Here is a 15,864-nt window from a genome sequence, read left to right on the forward strand (position 1 = left end):
ATTTCTGCCTTTTCTCATTTGTGCTTCATTTTACTTTGCGTTCACAATCACATTCAGATACATAGCGCCTATCATGTCTCTGTTTGCATGGACGCTTTCTTTCCAAATGGCGGTATTTGTTGAATATCATAGTATTATATTGGTAAATACTTGGTTTTGCTGTTTCACATAAGTCACATCTCACATGGCTCTTTTTTAGGGAAAGACAAAAAGGCATCTCATTTAAGCAGGTCCTCGTCAGGCTTTGAGTCCAGTCACCTCCCATCTCCCGAGTATCCAACACCTCCCCTCAGCCAGTCCAGCGGGTCCAGGAGTCGTGATCCACAGTCTCTCCTGCTTCCCTTCCCAATGGCCAACGTGAAAGGACTTTGCTTTGGTATGAGCCCCTGCTTGCTCAGAGCAAAGCTCCTCAGTCAGAGCTGTGATGCACTAGTTGGTCTCCCTGCTCCTCAAGGGCTGTGGAAGCGTTGCCTTTCATTGGACGACCTTCTGCAGGATCGGATTCTCCACACAAAGGACCCAGAGGATTTGAGGCCCACCCATTCAGAGGCATGTGGTGGTGCAGTGCATAGGCAAATCCCTGCTGAGAGGCACAGCCCAGTTCAAACTGAAGGTACAGTTCCAGAAAAGCCTCAGATATGTGGCACCCCAGAGGATGACTCTGCAGAGCTAGGCACAGGAGATGAGCTGTCTGCTACTTTTCCTTCTATTGACTCCATCACAGCAGAAGTGGAGGCTGAGGCGCTACCTGTAGACGTTCCTGAAGCAGGTCCAGGCAGTGCTCCTTTATGCACACATCATGTGAGACCACCAGTTCCTCCCAAACCTCTGCCAGTGTCCCTTGCAAAGGGCAAGGAGATTAGCCCTGATATTGCTCCTGGGTGCAGTAAACCTTTTATCTGTAGAATTGGAAAGAAAGTTCAGCATGGCAAAGGGGCTAATCTGGAGTCGCTTGTAGAGGAAAAGCTGAGCTTGGATGGTATTGACCTCACAGAGGAGCCCTATTCTGATAAGGTATCTCACTTTGTCCAGGCCCAAAGTTTTTGTTTTTTTAATAGTCTATCATACATAAAGTGATGGTACAAACAGAAGTCTAATTTGACTCTTTTTGACATACTGTTATCTGTAAAAATGGGCAAATGTCAGTACAAAATTCACACTTTCAGGATGGCTGCTGCTACTGTTTTTAGCTATGCAGCATATTCTTGTCAATTTCTACATAAACGCTATGTGAAACAGTGTGTAAGAAACTACATAAGCAAGCAAAATTGAGATTACCTTGTTAGTTGTCTGTGGTCATGCTAAGCAGCATGCATCATATTAGTCATTTGAAAGACAAAATTATTGTTTTCACATAATCTTCCATCAAAATGTAATGACTTTTGCCTGCCTCTAAAATGCCTTTTGAGTTTTGACTGTCACCATACACTACCAAGCAGGGAAAAATAATATTAACCAATAATATCATGTTTTGCCTCAACCTCCCACCTCTCACTGAGCAAAACAGAGACCCTCCTTGACATTGCATTACACTCAGAAATACATCATGATTTTGCTTTTGTTTTGTGTTGTGTACATAATTTGTAAACACCATCTGCCCTTTACATTGTGTGAAATTGATTAATGGACCAATATAAATGGTCCAAAATTACTTGGGGGAAAAACATGTTACTTTAACTTCTGTTATAAGTTATATAACTCTTGAAAATGACCATTTTGGAGATATGAGGTTCTGTATTATGTAATGTGTGTGTGTGTGTGTGTGTGTATATAAAATTGTCCTTGTTCTTACAGCATGGCCGTTACGGGGTCCCCTTCTCCCTCATCCAGAGGTACTCTGAAGATCTGAACAAGCCTTTGAGTGATATTGCAACAGTCATGGATCAGACAAGAGTCCAGCAGCTTCGTAAACAGCACCGCATGGCAGTAAGTGCAATATAAATATGAAAACAAAATGTTTTCACCTGACAGTTTTCACAAAATTAGTGTGTGCCTTTAAAACATTTTCAAAATGCATGCTCTTTTATTCTGTCCCTCAGATTCCATTGAGAGGTTTATCAGAGATTTGCGTAAAGCTGTAATTCCTTGAGCACACTGGGGGCAATGCTGGATGCCAGGTCATCTTGATAGTTTCTGGCATGGATGCCTGGATGATTACAGCAACTTCTGTAAATGGGAGTGGATCATACAACAAATTCTACATTTTTCAACCACTGGTGGACCGCAACAACAGCCCCAGCCATGAAGGATAAAACTGCATAAAGACTGATGCCAGAATGTTTGAATGGGACTACAATGTCACAGACTGTTGTGAAGGAAAGCTGTATGCTTTTCAAGCGCTAGTGAAGCCAATTAAGATTTGCAGTGGAAGAACATGGTGGTCTTTTGTTTGTTATTTTTATAACCTGTAGTTTTAATGTTTTAGATTTTCAAACAGATGTGCGAGTGTTGTAAGTGTGCTTAGATGCGTGCCAACACTGATACAAGATTTTGAAACTTACATGGTTGCATAGTTTAGACAAATTCAGACAAAAAAACATTTTGTTTAGGCAGTGATTTTTATGCAGAGACCTGTATCCTCCTTAAATCTCATATTAACTGTGTAGTAGAATGTTATGAATTGTGAACTATGACTGTCACCTCTCAAATGTAAATACAGAGGAGCTCTATGACGAATTGTGAATTTGCATTTGTTTTAAAATGTGTTCTGTCATTTCACTTGGTTTGAAAATTATAGAATGATGATTGTGGTTTATGATTGTTGATTATGATTCAACCAGTGGTTCTCATTCTCATCAAAGCAGCCCATGTAACATAACCTTGTTCCGATTATCAGCTAAATATTAAAATAATTGAACAGTTTCCAGAAAATGGAAAACCTATAACATAACAGTGTAGGCATCAGCCATACAGTGGACTGGGATTGAGAACCACTGCATACATAGCTACTGAAATCAAGGGAACAGTTATTGTAATTAAAGTAGTCAAATGTCCCTTTTTTGATTTTGTGAAACTTCCACTATTTTTCAAAATGTCTGCATAATTCAACCATTTAGAATTAATAAGTCATTAATAGTAGTTTGATGTGAAATGGGGCACTGTAGAGAAAGTTACAAACTGCTACCCAAACTGACCACTGAACCTACACATGTCTGAGTTTTTGTATGTAGTGCTGATAATTGTAAAATAGAGATAAATTAGTAGCTAAAAATAACTTTCATTTTGGTACTGTTTGCCTTAAAACACCTTGCACATACCTCTCAGACATGAGTAGATTTTAAAAAAATGTTTTAGGCCAAAATCTTCTCGAAGCTAACATAAAGCAATGTCAGGCAACATTCATAACAATTTTGTGTAATAACTTTGTGATGTAGCTTTTGGAGGCAGTAAACTCTTCAGATGTCTGGTTCTTATCACCACCACTGTGGACAACTCTAACTGTGTAAATTTCTTTATAATGGCGCATTTCACATCACTCTTAATTACTGTTTACATCTTCACAACTTCATTATGCAGACGTTTTGAAAAATCAGTGGAATATCCCTTTAAATGTTGGAATTATTTTGTTGACAAGCATGTTGTCTGCTGGCCTTGCCTTTAAGGTTTTAAAATTGCTATATATTTTCTCAAACTGTTTGGCTAATTGTCAGATTGAATATTTATTTTGTGTTGTAATATAGCATTTGATGATACTATCATTACATATTTTAATCCAGTGAAATGCCTTTGATATGTAGAAAGACATCTGATGGCCTTTGAATACAAGTGAGTGTGTGGGTTATAAAATGGACTTCTCAGCAACAAAATAATAAAAAGGTCAACAGTGTTGCTGTCTAGGTGATTCTTGGCCTAATAAAACCAACCAACAGAGCGGGTTATTTTGCCCTCTGATATTACAGTCTGGCCCCTCCAGAGTACCTCCCTAACTTTGCCTGAACTGCCTCAAAGGTAAGAAATTAAATTAGAGACTAAGAGAGTGCTTGGTTTCTTCATTACGTGACCATTACTTCACACATTTTCCACAGTAAAAGCCAGTACAATGTTCAGCCCACTTCAGAAATAAATCACTCACTCCTGCACAGCTGAAAGTAGCTTAATTCTACTGAGGCTGAAAGTGAGAGGGGGTTTGAGTAAGAGGGTGTAACCAGCAGTCTACATGTGGCAAAAAAATAGCTCTATAATTTGTAATTTGACACTTTAGTTTAAAAAAGGCACCAGGTTCTCTTGCAAACCTGACAGAAGCTGTTGGTGCCCCGATGGAGTAGCCCCTCTTCAGAAAGACTCTTCATAACGTTGAATGGATCAGCTCCATTCCCACAGTGTACTGAGAATATGGCGAAGCACATTGGAAATAACTGCCATAAGAGTTATATCCGAGGGAAAAACAGGAGGGGTAACTGGTTAGCCGTAATTTTGCTGAGAGTTTCTCGCCGGGACTTTGGACTGTGCTTGACCACGCTGCTTGTGTTTTGTTTGGGCTCTGTTTTGTGGCAGTTAAATGGTGGACCACCTCAGCTTCTCCTTCACGTCCGTTACTACTTCGGTAAGAATCAGAACTCAAGCTCACTGGAGCAGAGCAGTAATTCAGTGTTGTGGACGACCAAGTGGCTGTCATGAATTTATAAGCCTATTAATTGATATGTGATGGAAGACGAGACTATAGGTGGTTTATACCATATGGTGTACAGACAGGGGTTGCCAGTTGTCAATAATGACTCCCTCTGACTTGAGATCATTTTAGCCAGAGGTTGATAGCTCGACAACTACATACATGTTAGTACATTTTTAAAACAAGAAAATTCAGTTTTGGGTACCTGTAATAAAACCACTTATAGTCTCATCTTTAGTTGTACCTTTTCTGAATATATTCAATACAATGTCTTCATTTACACTCAAGTATTTTGTGAACAGAAGCTACTATTTTACTTGCTTTCACTGTAGTCATTCATATTTAGTTATTTGTTCCTTTTTTGTGTTGAATTCTCTGCAGTTCTGTTGGTGACAGAACCTTGACTACTTTGCTGTTGCTCACAGCTCTTTCTTTTGAGCTTTAGCATTTTATTTCACACCCAAAAAGAAGAACCCAAAAGAAGCAGAATAACAGCACAAGCCAAACACTGATGCCTTTGCTGGATGTGCTAGGAGTTCCACTGTAGTTCTGAAGGGAGTGGAGTATCTGAGGAGTTATTTTTATCTGATACTTTTTACTTTTTCTTTTGGGTAAATAGTTTTACTTCTATTTGAGTCATTGTTTAATTGAAATAGCAGTACTTTTGCAAGTGTACACTTTGCATTGGGCTCTATGCTTAGCATGGGCCCAACATAAACATTGTTATTTTGTTATATAGGAATGTATTTCACTTGTAGCAGCCACAGTCTTGTGCCATTAGCATGAGCAAACAGTGTTTGGAGAGGTGCTGGAGAGGGCAGAGCAGTAAGCAGTTATCAAGTAGGCCTTTGTGTCTGAGAGTATCAGCAGAATGAAAGAGTTCCTTATGGCCCCGACACGTTGAAAATGCAGAGAACAGCCAGGAAGTCTGCTAATCAACATTTCCTTGATTTAATTAATGTGCTTGGAATGAGGTGGTTTGTTTTACACTAGTAATCTTAATATTCAGACTTAACACTGGTAATTTATTATATAGAGTTTGTATGTTATGTCTGGACATACACAGTCTGTCTCTTCTATGCTTTTTTTAGGACAGTCAACATTTCTTGATGACCATGTACCCTTAGCGCCCAGAGTGAGTGTGATACATTTTGTTACCCAGAGAAATTACTCTGTATTAGAGTTTCAGTTTTGAAATTGCACCTAAAGTTTTACCAGTAAATCATCTTTCACCTTGAGGGAACCAAAGCAAAGTCATGTTGGCTTGTCACATTATATGCTTTATCTGTTGTACATGTGAATCAGTTAAACCTATGATAACTGAATTGCCATTTAACATTCATTATTGTAATGGGCCATTTATTTCTGTTACAGGCATTACCTTTCCCAAGTAAAGTTGTATATAATCGAGTTGGGAAGTGTGGGAGTCGGACGATTGTCCTGCTCCTTCGTATTCTGGCAGAAAGAAACAAGTTCACCCTCATCTCATCAGACATCCACAACAAGACCAGACTTAGCAAGCATGAGCAGGTTATGTCCCAGATGTATGCCTTTGTTGACAGTGTGAATTTCTTATGAAATGTCTACTTATTTCCTTCCACCCCTTTCTTTGACATGCAGGTGGATCTGATGATTAACATAAGCACTGTTCCTCAGCCATTTCTGTACACTCGACATGTTCATTTCCTCAATTTCACCAGGTACCATTACACTTGTATTTTTTTTTCTGCACAGTTAAATCAAAATAGTGATTTTATTTGTTATCCAAAACAAGCAGTTAATCTACAGTTGTCTTTTGCATTTTGGTAGTGCTCAAACAGTGGTAAATATATTGAAAAAGTTTTCTCTGGGTACTGTTTTGCCTTGCAGTATCCTGCATGTACCTTTCTAACAGAAACATATATTAGAAAATGTTATAGGCCAAAATCTTATCTCAAAACTCTGAAACACTGAAACAGTATTGCAGATGTCATGAAACGTGTTTGTAAAATCTGTGTGTAATAATTGTCCCCTAGGTAGCTTTTAGAGGCATTAAACATTCAGTCGACTGACTCATATCACCACAACTGTGAAGAATTTTGAGTCGGCAAGTGTCTCTACAATAGTGCATTTCACATCAAACCACTCAGAATGACTTTGCTGACATTTAATTATGCAGAAATTTTGAAAAATCAGTGGATTTCTCCTTTAAGGCCAAGGAACACTGACTCAACACTCCCCAACTAGAACAGTGTGAAAGGCTCAAAATGTGGGAAAACACTAGAGTAGTGTGAAAGGGGGAAATGTTCTAGAACAGTGTGAAAGAGGGAAACATGCTAGAAGTGAAAGGGGGTAAAACATTAATGAACAGCATGAAAGAGGGGAAGACATTCTAGAACAGTGTGAAAGAGCGGGAAAACATTCTAGAACAGTGTGAAAGGGGAGAAAACATTATAGAACAGTGTGAAAGGGGAGAAAACATTCTAGAATGGTGTGAAAGAGGGGAAAACATTCACAGTGTGGAAGGGGCGAAACATTATCGAACAGTATGAAAGAGGGGAAAAACATTCTAGAACTGTGTGAAAGATGGGAAAAACATTCTAGAACTGTGTGAAAGAGGGAAAAACATTCTAGAACAATATGAAAGGGGGAAAAACATCCTAGAACAGTGAAAGAGGGGAAAACATTCTAGAAAAGTGTTAAAGGGGGAAACGTTCTAGAACAGCGTGAAAGACGGGAAAACATTGAACAGTGTGAAAGAGGGGAAGACATTCTAGAACAGTGTGAACGAGAAGAAAACATTGAACAGTATCGAAGGGGTGAAACGTTCTAGAACAGTGTGAAAGAGGGGAAAACATTATTGAGCAGTGTAAAATGGGTGGGATTGTAGAACAGTGTGAAAGGGGGGAAACATTCTAGAAGAGTGTTAAAGAGAGGAAAACATTACTGAAAAAGGCAGTCACTCACAGGTGCAGCAAACCAATCCAAGCTGTGGGTTTGTTGGTGTTTGTTGGAGAACGTTGGGTCAGTGCGCTTTGGGCTTTACACAGCTAAAAATGACTAAGAATCCTGTCTCTGTCTCTCCTGAAACAGGTTCAGAATAGATGAGCCTGTATACATCAACATCGTTAGAGATCCGATCAACCGTTTTCTGTCCAATTACTTTTTCCGGCGCTTTGGAGACTGGAGAGGAGAAGAGAATCATGTTGTTCGCACTCCTGGAATGAAGGATGATGAGAGATACCTAGTGAGGATTTTGAAATCTTTTCTCTTAGGTATCCTTTTTAGGTATATTTGATCATTTGTAAATGTGTGACGTGAGAACACTTTAGCCAGAGGTTGATAGCTCGACAACTACATACATGTTAGTACATGTCATGTGAGATGAACAAATATTAAATGAGAAATTCTGATCATTTAGCCTTTAACTTCAGTGATGTTGAAGATAATGCCTTTTTCGCCCCCCACTTTAATTTAGTGGAAGCACAACTATTTTTCTAGTGTTTAGAAAAAATAAAGTTATTGTTGTTACTGTTGCCAAAGTGTAAGTCTGAATTCGGGTTCCTGGCATAAGTTGGTGGCAGTGCACTGGCTGCGCTACAGTGCACTGCACTACAGGAGTACTGTAACTGTACAGCTTTGCAGCATCATAAATTGAATCTGCCAGACTTTCCCCCCTTGTGTGTTTTACAGTTTTGCATGAATGCCTCTTTCACCATTCAGTCAGCAGACTTGGTTTTATTAAGCAGTACAGTCATGTTATTTTTAGAATGAGAAACAGCTGTGGTGCCTTCACTGCTGGTTTTTCTGGTAGGTGCTCTTGTGATGCTTCAGTCTCACCCTTGTCTTTCCCTTTTGAGCTGTGGATATTTATTAAATTGCATATTTATACTTGTTTTGGGAAGTGGAAATTAAATTCATGTTCAGTGATTTGTTATGTTTTACCTGTTATATAATACAGTGCATTAGTAAATAATATGGTAGAAGCAAGTTCTATATGTACAGTTCTCTCTTGTGAAAGCAATATTGTATATATCTTACATGGAATGCTCAGGATTTGTTTGCTTTGGGGTAGGAAATAGACAGGCGTGGGTCCCCTGCCGGAGGCTGCCTGATATGAATGCCCCCATAGTCTGAGGATTTGTGTGCTTAGCCCCCTTGTGGATGAACATAAACACTTCTGTTCACAAGGAAGTTCGCTGAAACCCATTTACGTTTCACTGAAAAAAAAACTGTGTCTTGACAGCGGATTTATTGACCCTCATTTTCACAGACTTTTTTATTGTTTTTGTGTTGGCCTCAGGACATTAACACTTGCATCTTGGAAAGCTACCCTGAGTGCTCCAACCCTCGGCTCTTCTACATCATCCCTTATTTCTGCGGGCAGCATCCTCAGTGCAGGTGAGACAGCTTTAGTATCAAACCATAAAATGGTTAATAATGACATTTAACTCTCATCTGGTAGCTTATAGACGGATTGTTAATCAGAAACATTCAAAGTGAAATATGTTGGAGAAAAAAAAAGATCTGTAACCCGGTAACTGATGAACACTATGACCGTCCTTTGTCATTTTTCTGGGTTTTGGATAGGGAGCCAAGTTTGTGGGCTCTGCAGAAGGCTAAGGAGAATGTTCTGGAACATTATCTGCTTGTGGGGGTACTGGAAGAGCTGGAGGATGTGCTGCTCTTGCTGGAGAGACTCCTGCCTCACTTCTTTTCTGATGTCCTCAACATCTACAAAAGTCCAGGTAAAATCCCTTTCTTTCTCAGCTTTAGTTAGCAATGTTACTGTATGCACACTGCCCATCAAACATTTTAAGCAATGTTTTGTTTTTGCTGTTACTTGTCAATGAATTAAGAAATACCATCAAAGGTTTCATTAACATAAACCAGCTATTTACTAATACATAAAAGGTAGTTTAAAACCTGAAAGTTTTACAGTAAAGGTATAAAATGCACAGGATATGGCAGTTCTGCCAAGGTATACTGGGTGCACTCCAGTATCCGCATGGCACATGTGCTAGTTATGCCATGTGGGCGTGGCTTCCACTCCATTTATAAGTGGCTTGTGAGTTGTTTTGGGTGCCCGAAAGCTTGGCACAGTCAGCATACTGGAACAAACTTTACTTAGAAAATCACAGTAAAACCTGGCAAAGAAGAAAGTAAATTTGAAATTAAACTTTCTGAAACCATGCATGACAAGTCGGCTTCAATAAGGATAGCTACTATAGTTTCTACTGACATTTAGATGGACTATGCAACAAAATACTAAGAGCCATTTTAAGTGCCACCGACACGCCATATAAACAGTTTTTTCCACCAGTGCCACTATGTAAAAAGTGGTAAGCCAGCGCAGGTAAATTGAGTGCACCCATTCTCACATCTGTTTATATGTGTTACAGTGTTTTCTTTAAAATAAACCTGCCCCTAACATGTTAGGTAATTTGAAACTGACAGAGAAAACATGATGTTTTGAACAAGATTTTTAACCTTAACCTTTTTTAAAAAACGGGGTAATCCTAAACTTTGTACACCCATTTAGAAGAAAAATATATGTACATATATTTAATCGTATTAAAAATATGTGCAATTGTACAATATATGTGCAACTGTATTGTATCTGAACCAATTGTCCCTTTTATCAAGTCCACCTGCCATAGAGGTGCACTTTGTAGTTCTGTAATTACAGACTGTAGTTTGTCTGTGTCTCTGCATTTCTTAGTCCCCTTGTACCTTGTTCTTCGATTGTCAGGACCCCCACAGGACCACCATAGAGCAGGTATTAGCAGGTACTCTTTGAGTGGTGAATCATTCTCAGACCTCTGACACTGTCACTGTGGTGGTGTGATATTGTGTGTTGTGCTGGTTTGAGTGGATCAGACACAACAGTGCTGAGAATGATCCACCACCCAAAAATCTATATAAATACCTGCTCTGTGGCGGTCCTGACCATTGTGCAGAGAAACAGATGTACCACAGTCTGTCACTGCAGAACTACAAAGTGCCCCTATATGATAAGTGGAGCTGATAAAATGGACAGTGAGCGTAGATGCAAGGTAGGTGTAGTTAATGAAGTGTATGTGCAAAATATGTGGGGTTTTAAAATATGTGCTTAATAAATTTAACTGCATTTTTGAATATTTAAATGTATACCAGCAGATGTAAATATATTGAAATATGTGCACACGTAGATTAAATATGTAACAGTTTTTAATATTTACACGTTATTACCAGCTTGACACCTACTTTGAAAATGTATGGAGACATTTCCTGTGTATATGGACAGGTAGTCCCAGAAGTATTTTTCAGTACAAATGAAAGAAGTTGTAGAACATTTGTATGATGTATGCTTTAATGGTTTCTTTATTTTGAACCCTTTAGAATACAGGAAATTAGGGAATATGACAGGAACTGTTCACAAGCAGACACCGAGTCTGAAGTCCCTGCAGGTGTTGTACCAGAGTATGAAGTACGAGTATGACTTCTACAACTTCATCAAAGCACAGTTCCACCTCACAAAATGGAAGTTTGGTCTAAGGACAGGGCCTCGTTCACCACGGCAACACGCCAGCCTGCACCGCAGGGAACAACTAGAGGAGCAGAGTGAAACTGTGTTGGAGAACTGGGCAGAACATCCAAGATGATGGAAGCGTTGTTCTTCATACTCTTCAAGGCAAGCAAAATTTGTACAAAGAGTGCAGTTCCTCTCGAGATGACAGAGCTGACTACTGAAGATGTCTTGAGGATGAGGGAAAAGTGCTACCTATACTCTTAACTCTCTGGTTAAAAAAGAAAAACATTTCTGTGAAGCCAAAATGAGTATTTTTTTTTAAAAAAGTTGTACTTGGTCAGCACATGGACTGCCTCTAAATGCTACAGGGTCTTTTATATTATTTACTATTTTTTTTAAAGTGCCTGTGCTTTGATTGACAGTGTTTTAAAGTTTTAAAGTTGTGTTTTTGTAAATGCCAGAACAAGGAATTTTATATTGATCCTGTTTGCTTATACTATATTTGTTAGCAGAGAGAAAGGACTTGAGCCTAAACTCAACAAATCATTTCTGATCATGTTTGCTGTTTTTGTTAGGTATTCTATGATTAGCGCAGACACTGCAAAAAAGTGGTACAAACATGAATAATATTAGCATGGTAATATGATTTGTCTATAGTGGTAAATAATTTGTGAGTAGCAAAATGTCTGCAGATGACTGTGAAACACACCTGAAATACTTCATTTGACAATGTTCTAAACTAATGAAATTATTTAGATTCAGCTGTCATTAAGAACATATATGGCCACTGCAATAACCTGTCATTGGACAGTGATGATAGAGACAATCACGACTTGCAAACTACTGTACTACAGTGCATTTACAGTTTTGCGTGAGGTGGCTTCTCATGCAGACTCTGCCTCACCAACCCAACTGCATCCAGTGCGGAGCCCCAGCTCAGACTAATACCACAGCCACCATGGCCATAGTTATGCACCAGTGGCACCTGGCGGTCCTGAGCCTGCAGCCACTCCCTCTCCACACGTGGATTCTTCCTGCCAGGCCTGAGACCCACCCACTCCTCTAACACCTGAGCTTTCTTCAAAGAGGGCTCCAGCTGACTGCAGTGCTCCATCACCAACTCGCTGTCTCCCTTATCTAGCTCCAGCCTCCAGTCATCCTTCTGCCGAGTGCCCCCTATAGTGACATAGTCAATGCCAGGGTAGACGTAGGTCTTTCCATCTCCATCCCGAATGAAGTTCTTCAGCCAAGTAGCATGAACCTTGAGAATCTGCCCCCGCACTGGGTAGACTCCCTGATCACCCACCAGGTGATGGGACCAAACACCTGAGCAGTTCACAATGACATCATAGTGCGGGATGAGCTGCTGAAGGTCAGTCACCTTCTCACATTTAATCTGACCACCAGTCTCTCTAAACCTAATAAAGAAAACAGACTGTATCAGAATGTTTGGGTTCATGATTAGTCTACAAGATATAAACCAAGGGCTTGAAGAACAACAGAGGAAATACAGAAAAAAGCTCAACAAGGTTCCAAAACATACTGTGAAGAGGCATTTTAAATTACGCTGATGTATACAGTGCTTGCAAACGACACTGCATAGAGAAATAATTTACCTTTTCTCCAGCCATGGCAGGTATCTGGGGCACTCACACTTTATTGAGGTGAAAGCTTGACCAAATTTATGATTGGGGAATCTTTTCATCTCACGATCTGTCATGAAGCGGAATCCAAACACATAATCAGACCAGTAGGGTTTTGGATCAGCAGGCACCTCTTTGAATACATGGTATCTTCAGAAGAGAACAGAAATAACCAGAGATTAACACTGTTTATAGTATATGCACTGATCTGTGTAAAATATGTGAAATAAGTTCATACAGTACCCTGAGCTCAGGTACACTCCTGCTTCTGGAGCCTCAGGTGATTCAATAAGGGCCTGCAGATGATCAAATGTCTCCTTGAACCAATACCGCTGACGATCCAGAGGGATATCTGATCATTCAGAGACACAAGTAGTTATGCTACATCACACTGTATAGTCTGGAAGATGCCATGATTACTGAATCTGTGGGAAATGGTAAACATCTTTGTTGTCTATGCCAATGAAAAATGATCCTCCATACCTGGAAACACTTCAGGCAGAAGGATCCCAGCTGCTCCATCGCTAGTGGTGTTTGGAGAGAACGTCTCAGACAGTATTTTCACAGAGCAGTATGGGAGAGCCTTAGCTAGACACACTGCTGTAGACAGCCCAATCACACCTGCTCCAACAACTGCCACTTTCACAGTGTTCATCCTTCAACTTCACTGAGACAATGAAAAAAACAGTTAGGGCCCCATTTTATAGGCTACAAGCACTGGAACACCAGCCCTTACCCTGTTAAAGTGTTAAGCTTGTTAATGAGGATGTTCTAGTTTTCTGATTTTAAACAAAGTGTCTCGGTGAAGTTAATGTTTAAATTGAGGACTTAAAATGACCTGGTGATGATGAAGTATCAAAAATCACATTGTTCATTTAGGGACAGAATGGATAGTGCTGGAGAAAATGCAGGAATGAGCAAATACTGAGAGAATTTACAGCTAAAATCTTTGAAACATGTATAAAATATGTAATTTTATGCATAAATTCAAATATTATTTTCCATAATTTCAATTCCTAGTCTAGATCACCTAGGATTTTGAGAATGGAACAACATTTCAACAGCGAAATAATTTGTCAGTAGTGCCATACAATCGCATCACACACCGAATCAACTTAAAATATGCTGCAAAATACTCTCAAAAAATGTTATACAGGTTTATATGTGGAACAACTAGATATTATGACAGATGGTCTTGTAGAGGCCTCACCGCTAGAGGGCACTAATCTCCAGTACGAGAGCCAGAACTGCAAATCTCGCGATATATATCGTGTTGATGCAGCCAGAGCTGGTTTAAGAAGAGCCACTTCCCCAGTTATACCAAAAACATGACGGCAAAACACCAGAGGGCGCCCGCAAACGAGTGCTTAACGAATGGGGTGAATGGAGGTAAACGGCTAAAAATGAAAAGTTAGAATAGTTCGTGAAAACTTGCCGGGACCTTCCTTTAGTATTAGAAAGTAGAAGGATGTGTTTCGCTAATAAAGCAAAGAAAACATACCTGTATTATTCCCTTTTTTACGAGCAAACGAGTTTTGGGCAGAAGGACGCTAGCATTACTGCTACTGAATGCTGATTCATCGTCGTTATTGCTACTGAGTGTTGGTTGGTTGTCGAGCGGAGCATCTCATCGGCAGTTTCCTTCTGACGTCATGAATGTACAAGAGCGCAGTCAGAGCCGGTTTATCTCTACAAGTTCTCTGGCGCAGTTTTAAACTCCTAAAACTCGAGTTCAAAAGTGCTTGAAAAACAGCGGGTTTAAAATTTTTTATGCTGTTCTGTGTTTAGGAAATGAATGTATTCGTTTACATTAAAAATATTTAAGTATTCATAAACTATGATTTTGCTTAAATTCTCTATATTAACCAGTTGATTTTGGACTCGCTCGGGAGCTCCCTCTAACATTTGAGAGACGCAGAAGACATTACAGAGTGGTAATTCTCCTCTCTACAATTTCTCTGGTGCAGCCTAAGCCTTATATTTAAGGTTATCGCGACGTCCTTTGCAGGCTCTCAGAAATGTATACGAACGTATGCACAGAAATCCAGCAGGTGCAGCTACAGGGCGAATAAACCCAGACCTACAAAGCCACAATTGACCTTATTTGCCCTTTGTTTCATTCGGCCCTCATTTTGAAGTCAGGCCTGCTTTGCGCTATGTTCCTCAGGACGCGACGCATTTCCACGCTGGCAGAGGGAGAGACTGCGCTCACCCCCCTGGCTGTGCACAGGACAGCGGGATATCTGTGAGTCTTACCTTCTGGAAGTTGATGTAGAGAAAAACCCACTGTGCATTCGGAGGGACATCTGTATAATCCAGAGTTCAGCCGCTGTACTGTGCGCATGCTCACTGGTAGGATCACATGCTTCCGTTGTGTTTTTGGACACTTTATTTTGACTCCTCGCCTAATAAGCGGGATGTAATAATTGACTATGGCTACGTTTATAGTGACTAGTATCTCCGCCATGAGTGCACGTAGCCAGTTACATTTACACAGTTCATCGTACTTCATTTAAAATGTAATATATTTGCATCATTTTCTGAGTACTATTTTTTAATCATATTGCTTTTGCTTGTACTCAAATGAAACTACTTTCACTCCATTTTAGTCGTCCACATTTAGGTCTTAATTGTCTTTTTACAGTTATGTTAAATTCTGTTCTATAGAATCTAGACTGCATTTCATTTCAGACCAAAAATATCACAAACTTATTTTCCTGTGCTGATAGATTCTGGATGTACTAAGAAGGTCCACAGCGCAGTTCTATAGGGACGAGAGTTTTTGATTTTTGGATACTTTTTTCTCAAGTTGTTTTAGTGGCTTTTGCTTATATTGGAGTCTTAGTATATTATTTTACTATATTTTTACTTTAAGGTGGTTTTTGGCTACTTTACCCAACCTCTAGTACTTAGAATGCTCTTTACCAACTGTGTCCATGGCACAAACATGTTTAATGTCTGTTGCAATTGTATAATGAACATATGTAATATGAATGTATTGTGATTTTTGTTTCTGTTTTCATTTTTTGAACATGTAGATTTAGTCATCTTGTCATTCAAAGTAGAATGTCTTCCTAGCCTTACATTAAAAAATCAATAAGGACTCCATCCTGAATAAATCT

General features: G+C 39.5%; 3 protein-coding genes and 1 long non-coding RNA gene across 11 annotated transcripts in view; 2 read left to right on the forward strand and 2 right to left on the reverse strand.

The window, feature by feature from the left end:
- The window catches only part of sash1b (SAM and SH3 domain containing 1b), an 87,886-nt gene extending 84,898 nt beyond the window's left edge, over positions 1-2,988 (forward strand). For all 4 annotated transcript variants that reach the window (XM_036592768.1, XM_036592769.1, XM_036592772.1 and 1 more), the window contains exons 18-20: positions 200-1,014; positions 1,795-1,926; positions 2,040-2,988. In XM_036592768.1, the coding sequence (XP_036448661.1) occupies positions 200-1,014; positions 1,795-1,926; positions 2,040-2,081 (989 nt within the window). In that variant the 3' untranslated portion in view covers positions 2,082-2,988. The remainder of the gene's footprint in view (positions 1-199; positions 1,015-1,794; positions 1,927-2,039) is intronic.
- On the reverse strand, positions 781-4,432 carry LOC118823293. The gene is made up of 3 exons (XR_005008519.1): positions 4,233-4,432; positions 1,793-1,855; positions 781-899 (listed from the first exon to the last, which is right to left on the reverse strand). It is a non-coding gene; the product is annotated as an uncharacterized LOC118823293 (long non-coding RNA).
- Positions 4,319-11,272, forward strand: LOC118823288 (uronyl 2-sulfotransferase). 2 transcript variants are annotated; one of them, XM_036592775.1, is made up of 8 exons: positions 4,319-4,543; positions 5,701-5,744; positions 5,984-6,139; positions 6,230-6,309; positions 7,682-7,835; positions 8,892-8,989; positions 9,179-9,336; positions 10,970-11,272. In XM_036592775.1, the coding sequence occupies exons 1-8, from the start codon at positions 4,333-4,335 to the stop codon at positions 11,230-11,232; spliced, it is 1,164 nt and encodes a 387-aa protein (XP_036448668.1). In that variant the 5' UTR covers positions 4,319-4,332; the 3' UTR covers positions 11,233-11,272. The 2 variants fall into 2 exon arrangements, with proteins under 2 accessions (XP_036448668.1, XP_036448669.1); XM_036592776.1 differs by lacking the exon at positions 5,701-5,744 and having other exon boundaries at positions 4,477-4,543.
- Positions 10,919-15,131, reverse strand: LOC118823292 (D-aspartate oxidase-like). 4 transcript variants are annotated; one of them, XM_036592791.1, is made up of 5 exons: positions 14,999-15,131; positions 13,226-13,409; positions 12,986-13,094; positions 12,716-12,892; positions 10,919-12,517 (listed from the first exon to the last, which is right to left on the reverse strand). In XM_036592791.1, exons 2-5 carry the CDS (start codon positions 13,395-13,397, stop codon positions 11,959-11,961), a joined length of 1,017 nt encoding a protein of 338 aa, XP_036448684.1. In that variant the 5' UTR covers positions 13,398-13,409; positions 14,999-15,131; the 3' UTR covers positions 10,919-11,958. The 4 variants fall into 4 exon arrangements, with proteins under 4 accessions (XP_036448684.1, XP_036448686.1, XP_036448687.1 ...); XM_036592793.1 differs by having other exon boundaries at positions 13,226-13,404; positions 14,999-15,120; XM_036592794.1 differs by lacking the exon at positions 14,999-15,131 and adding an exon at positions 14,244-14,267 and having other exon boundaries at positions 13,226-13,404.
- Between the last annotated feature and the right edge of the window lie 733 nt (positions 15,132-15,864).

Source organism: Colossoma macropomum, unplaced genomic scaffold (genome assembly GCF_904425465.1).
Source record: "Colossoma macropomum unplaced genomic scaffold, Colossoma_macropomum, whole genome shotgun sequence".
NCBI lineage: Eukaryota > Metazoa > Chordata > Actinopteri > Characiformes > Serrasalmidae > Colossoma > Colossoma macropomum.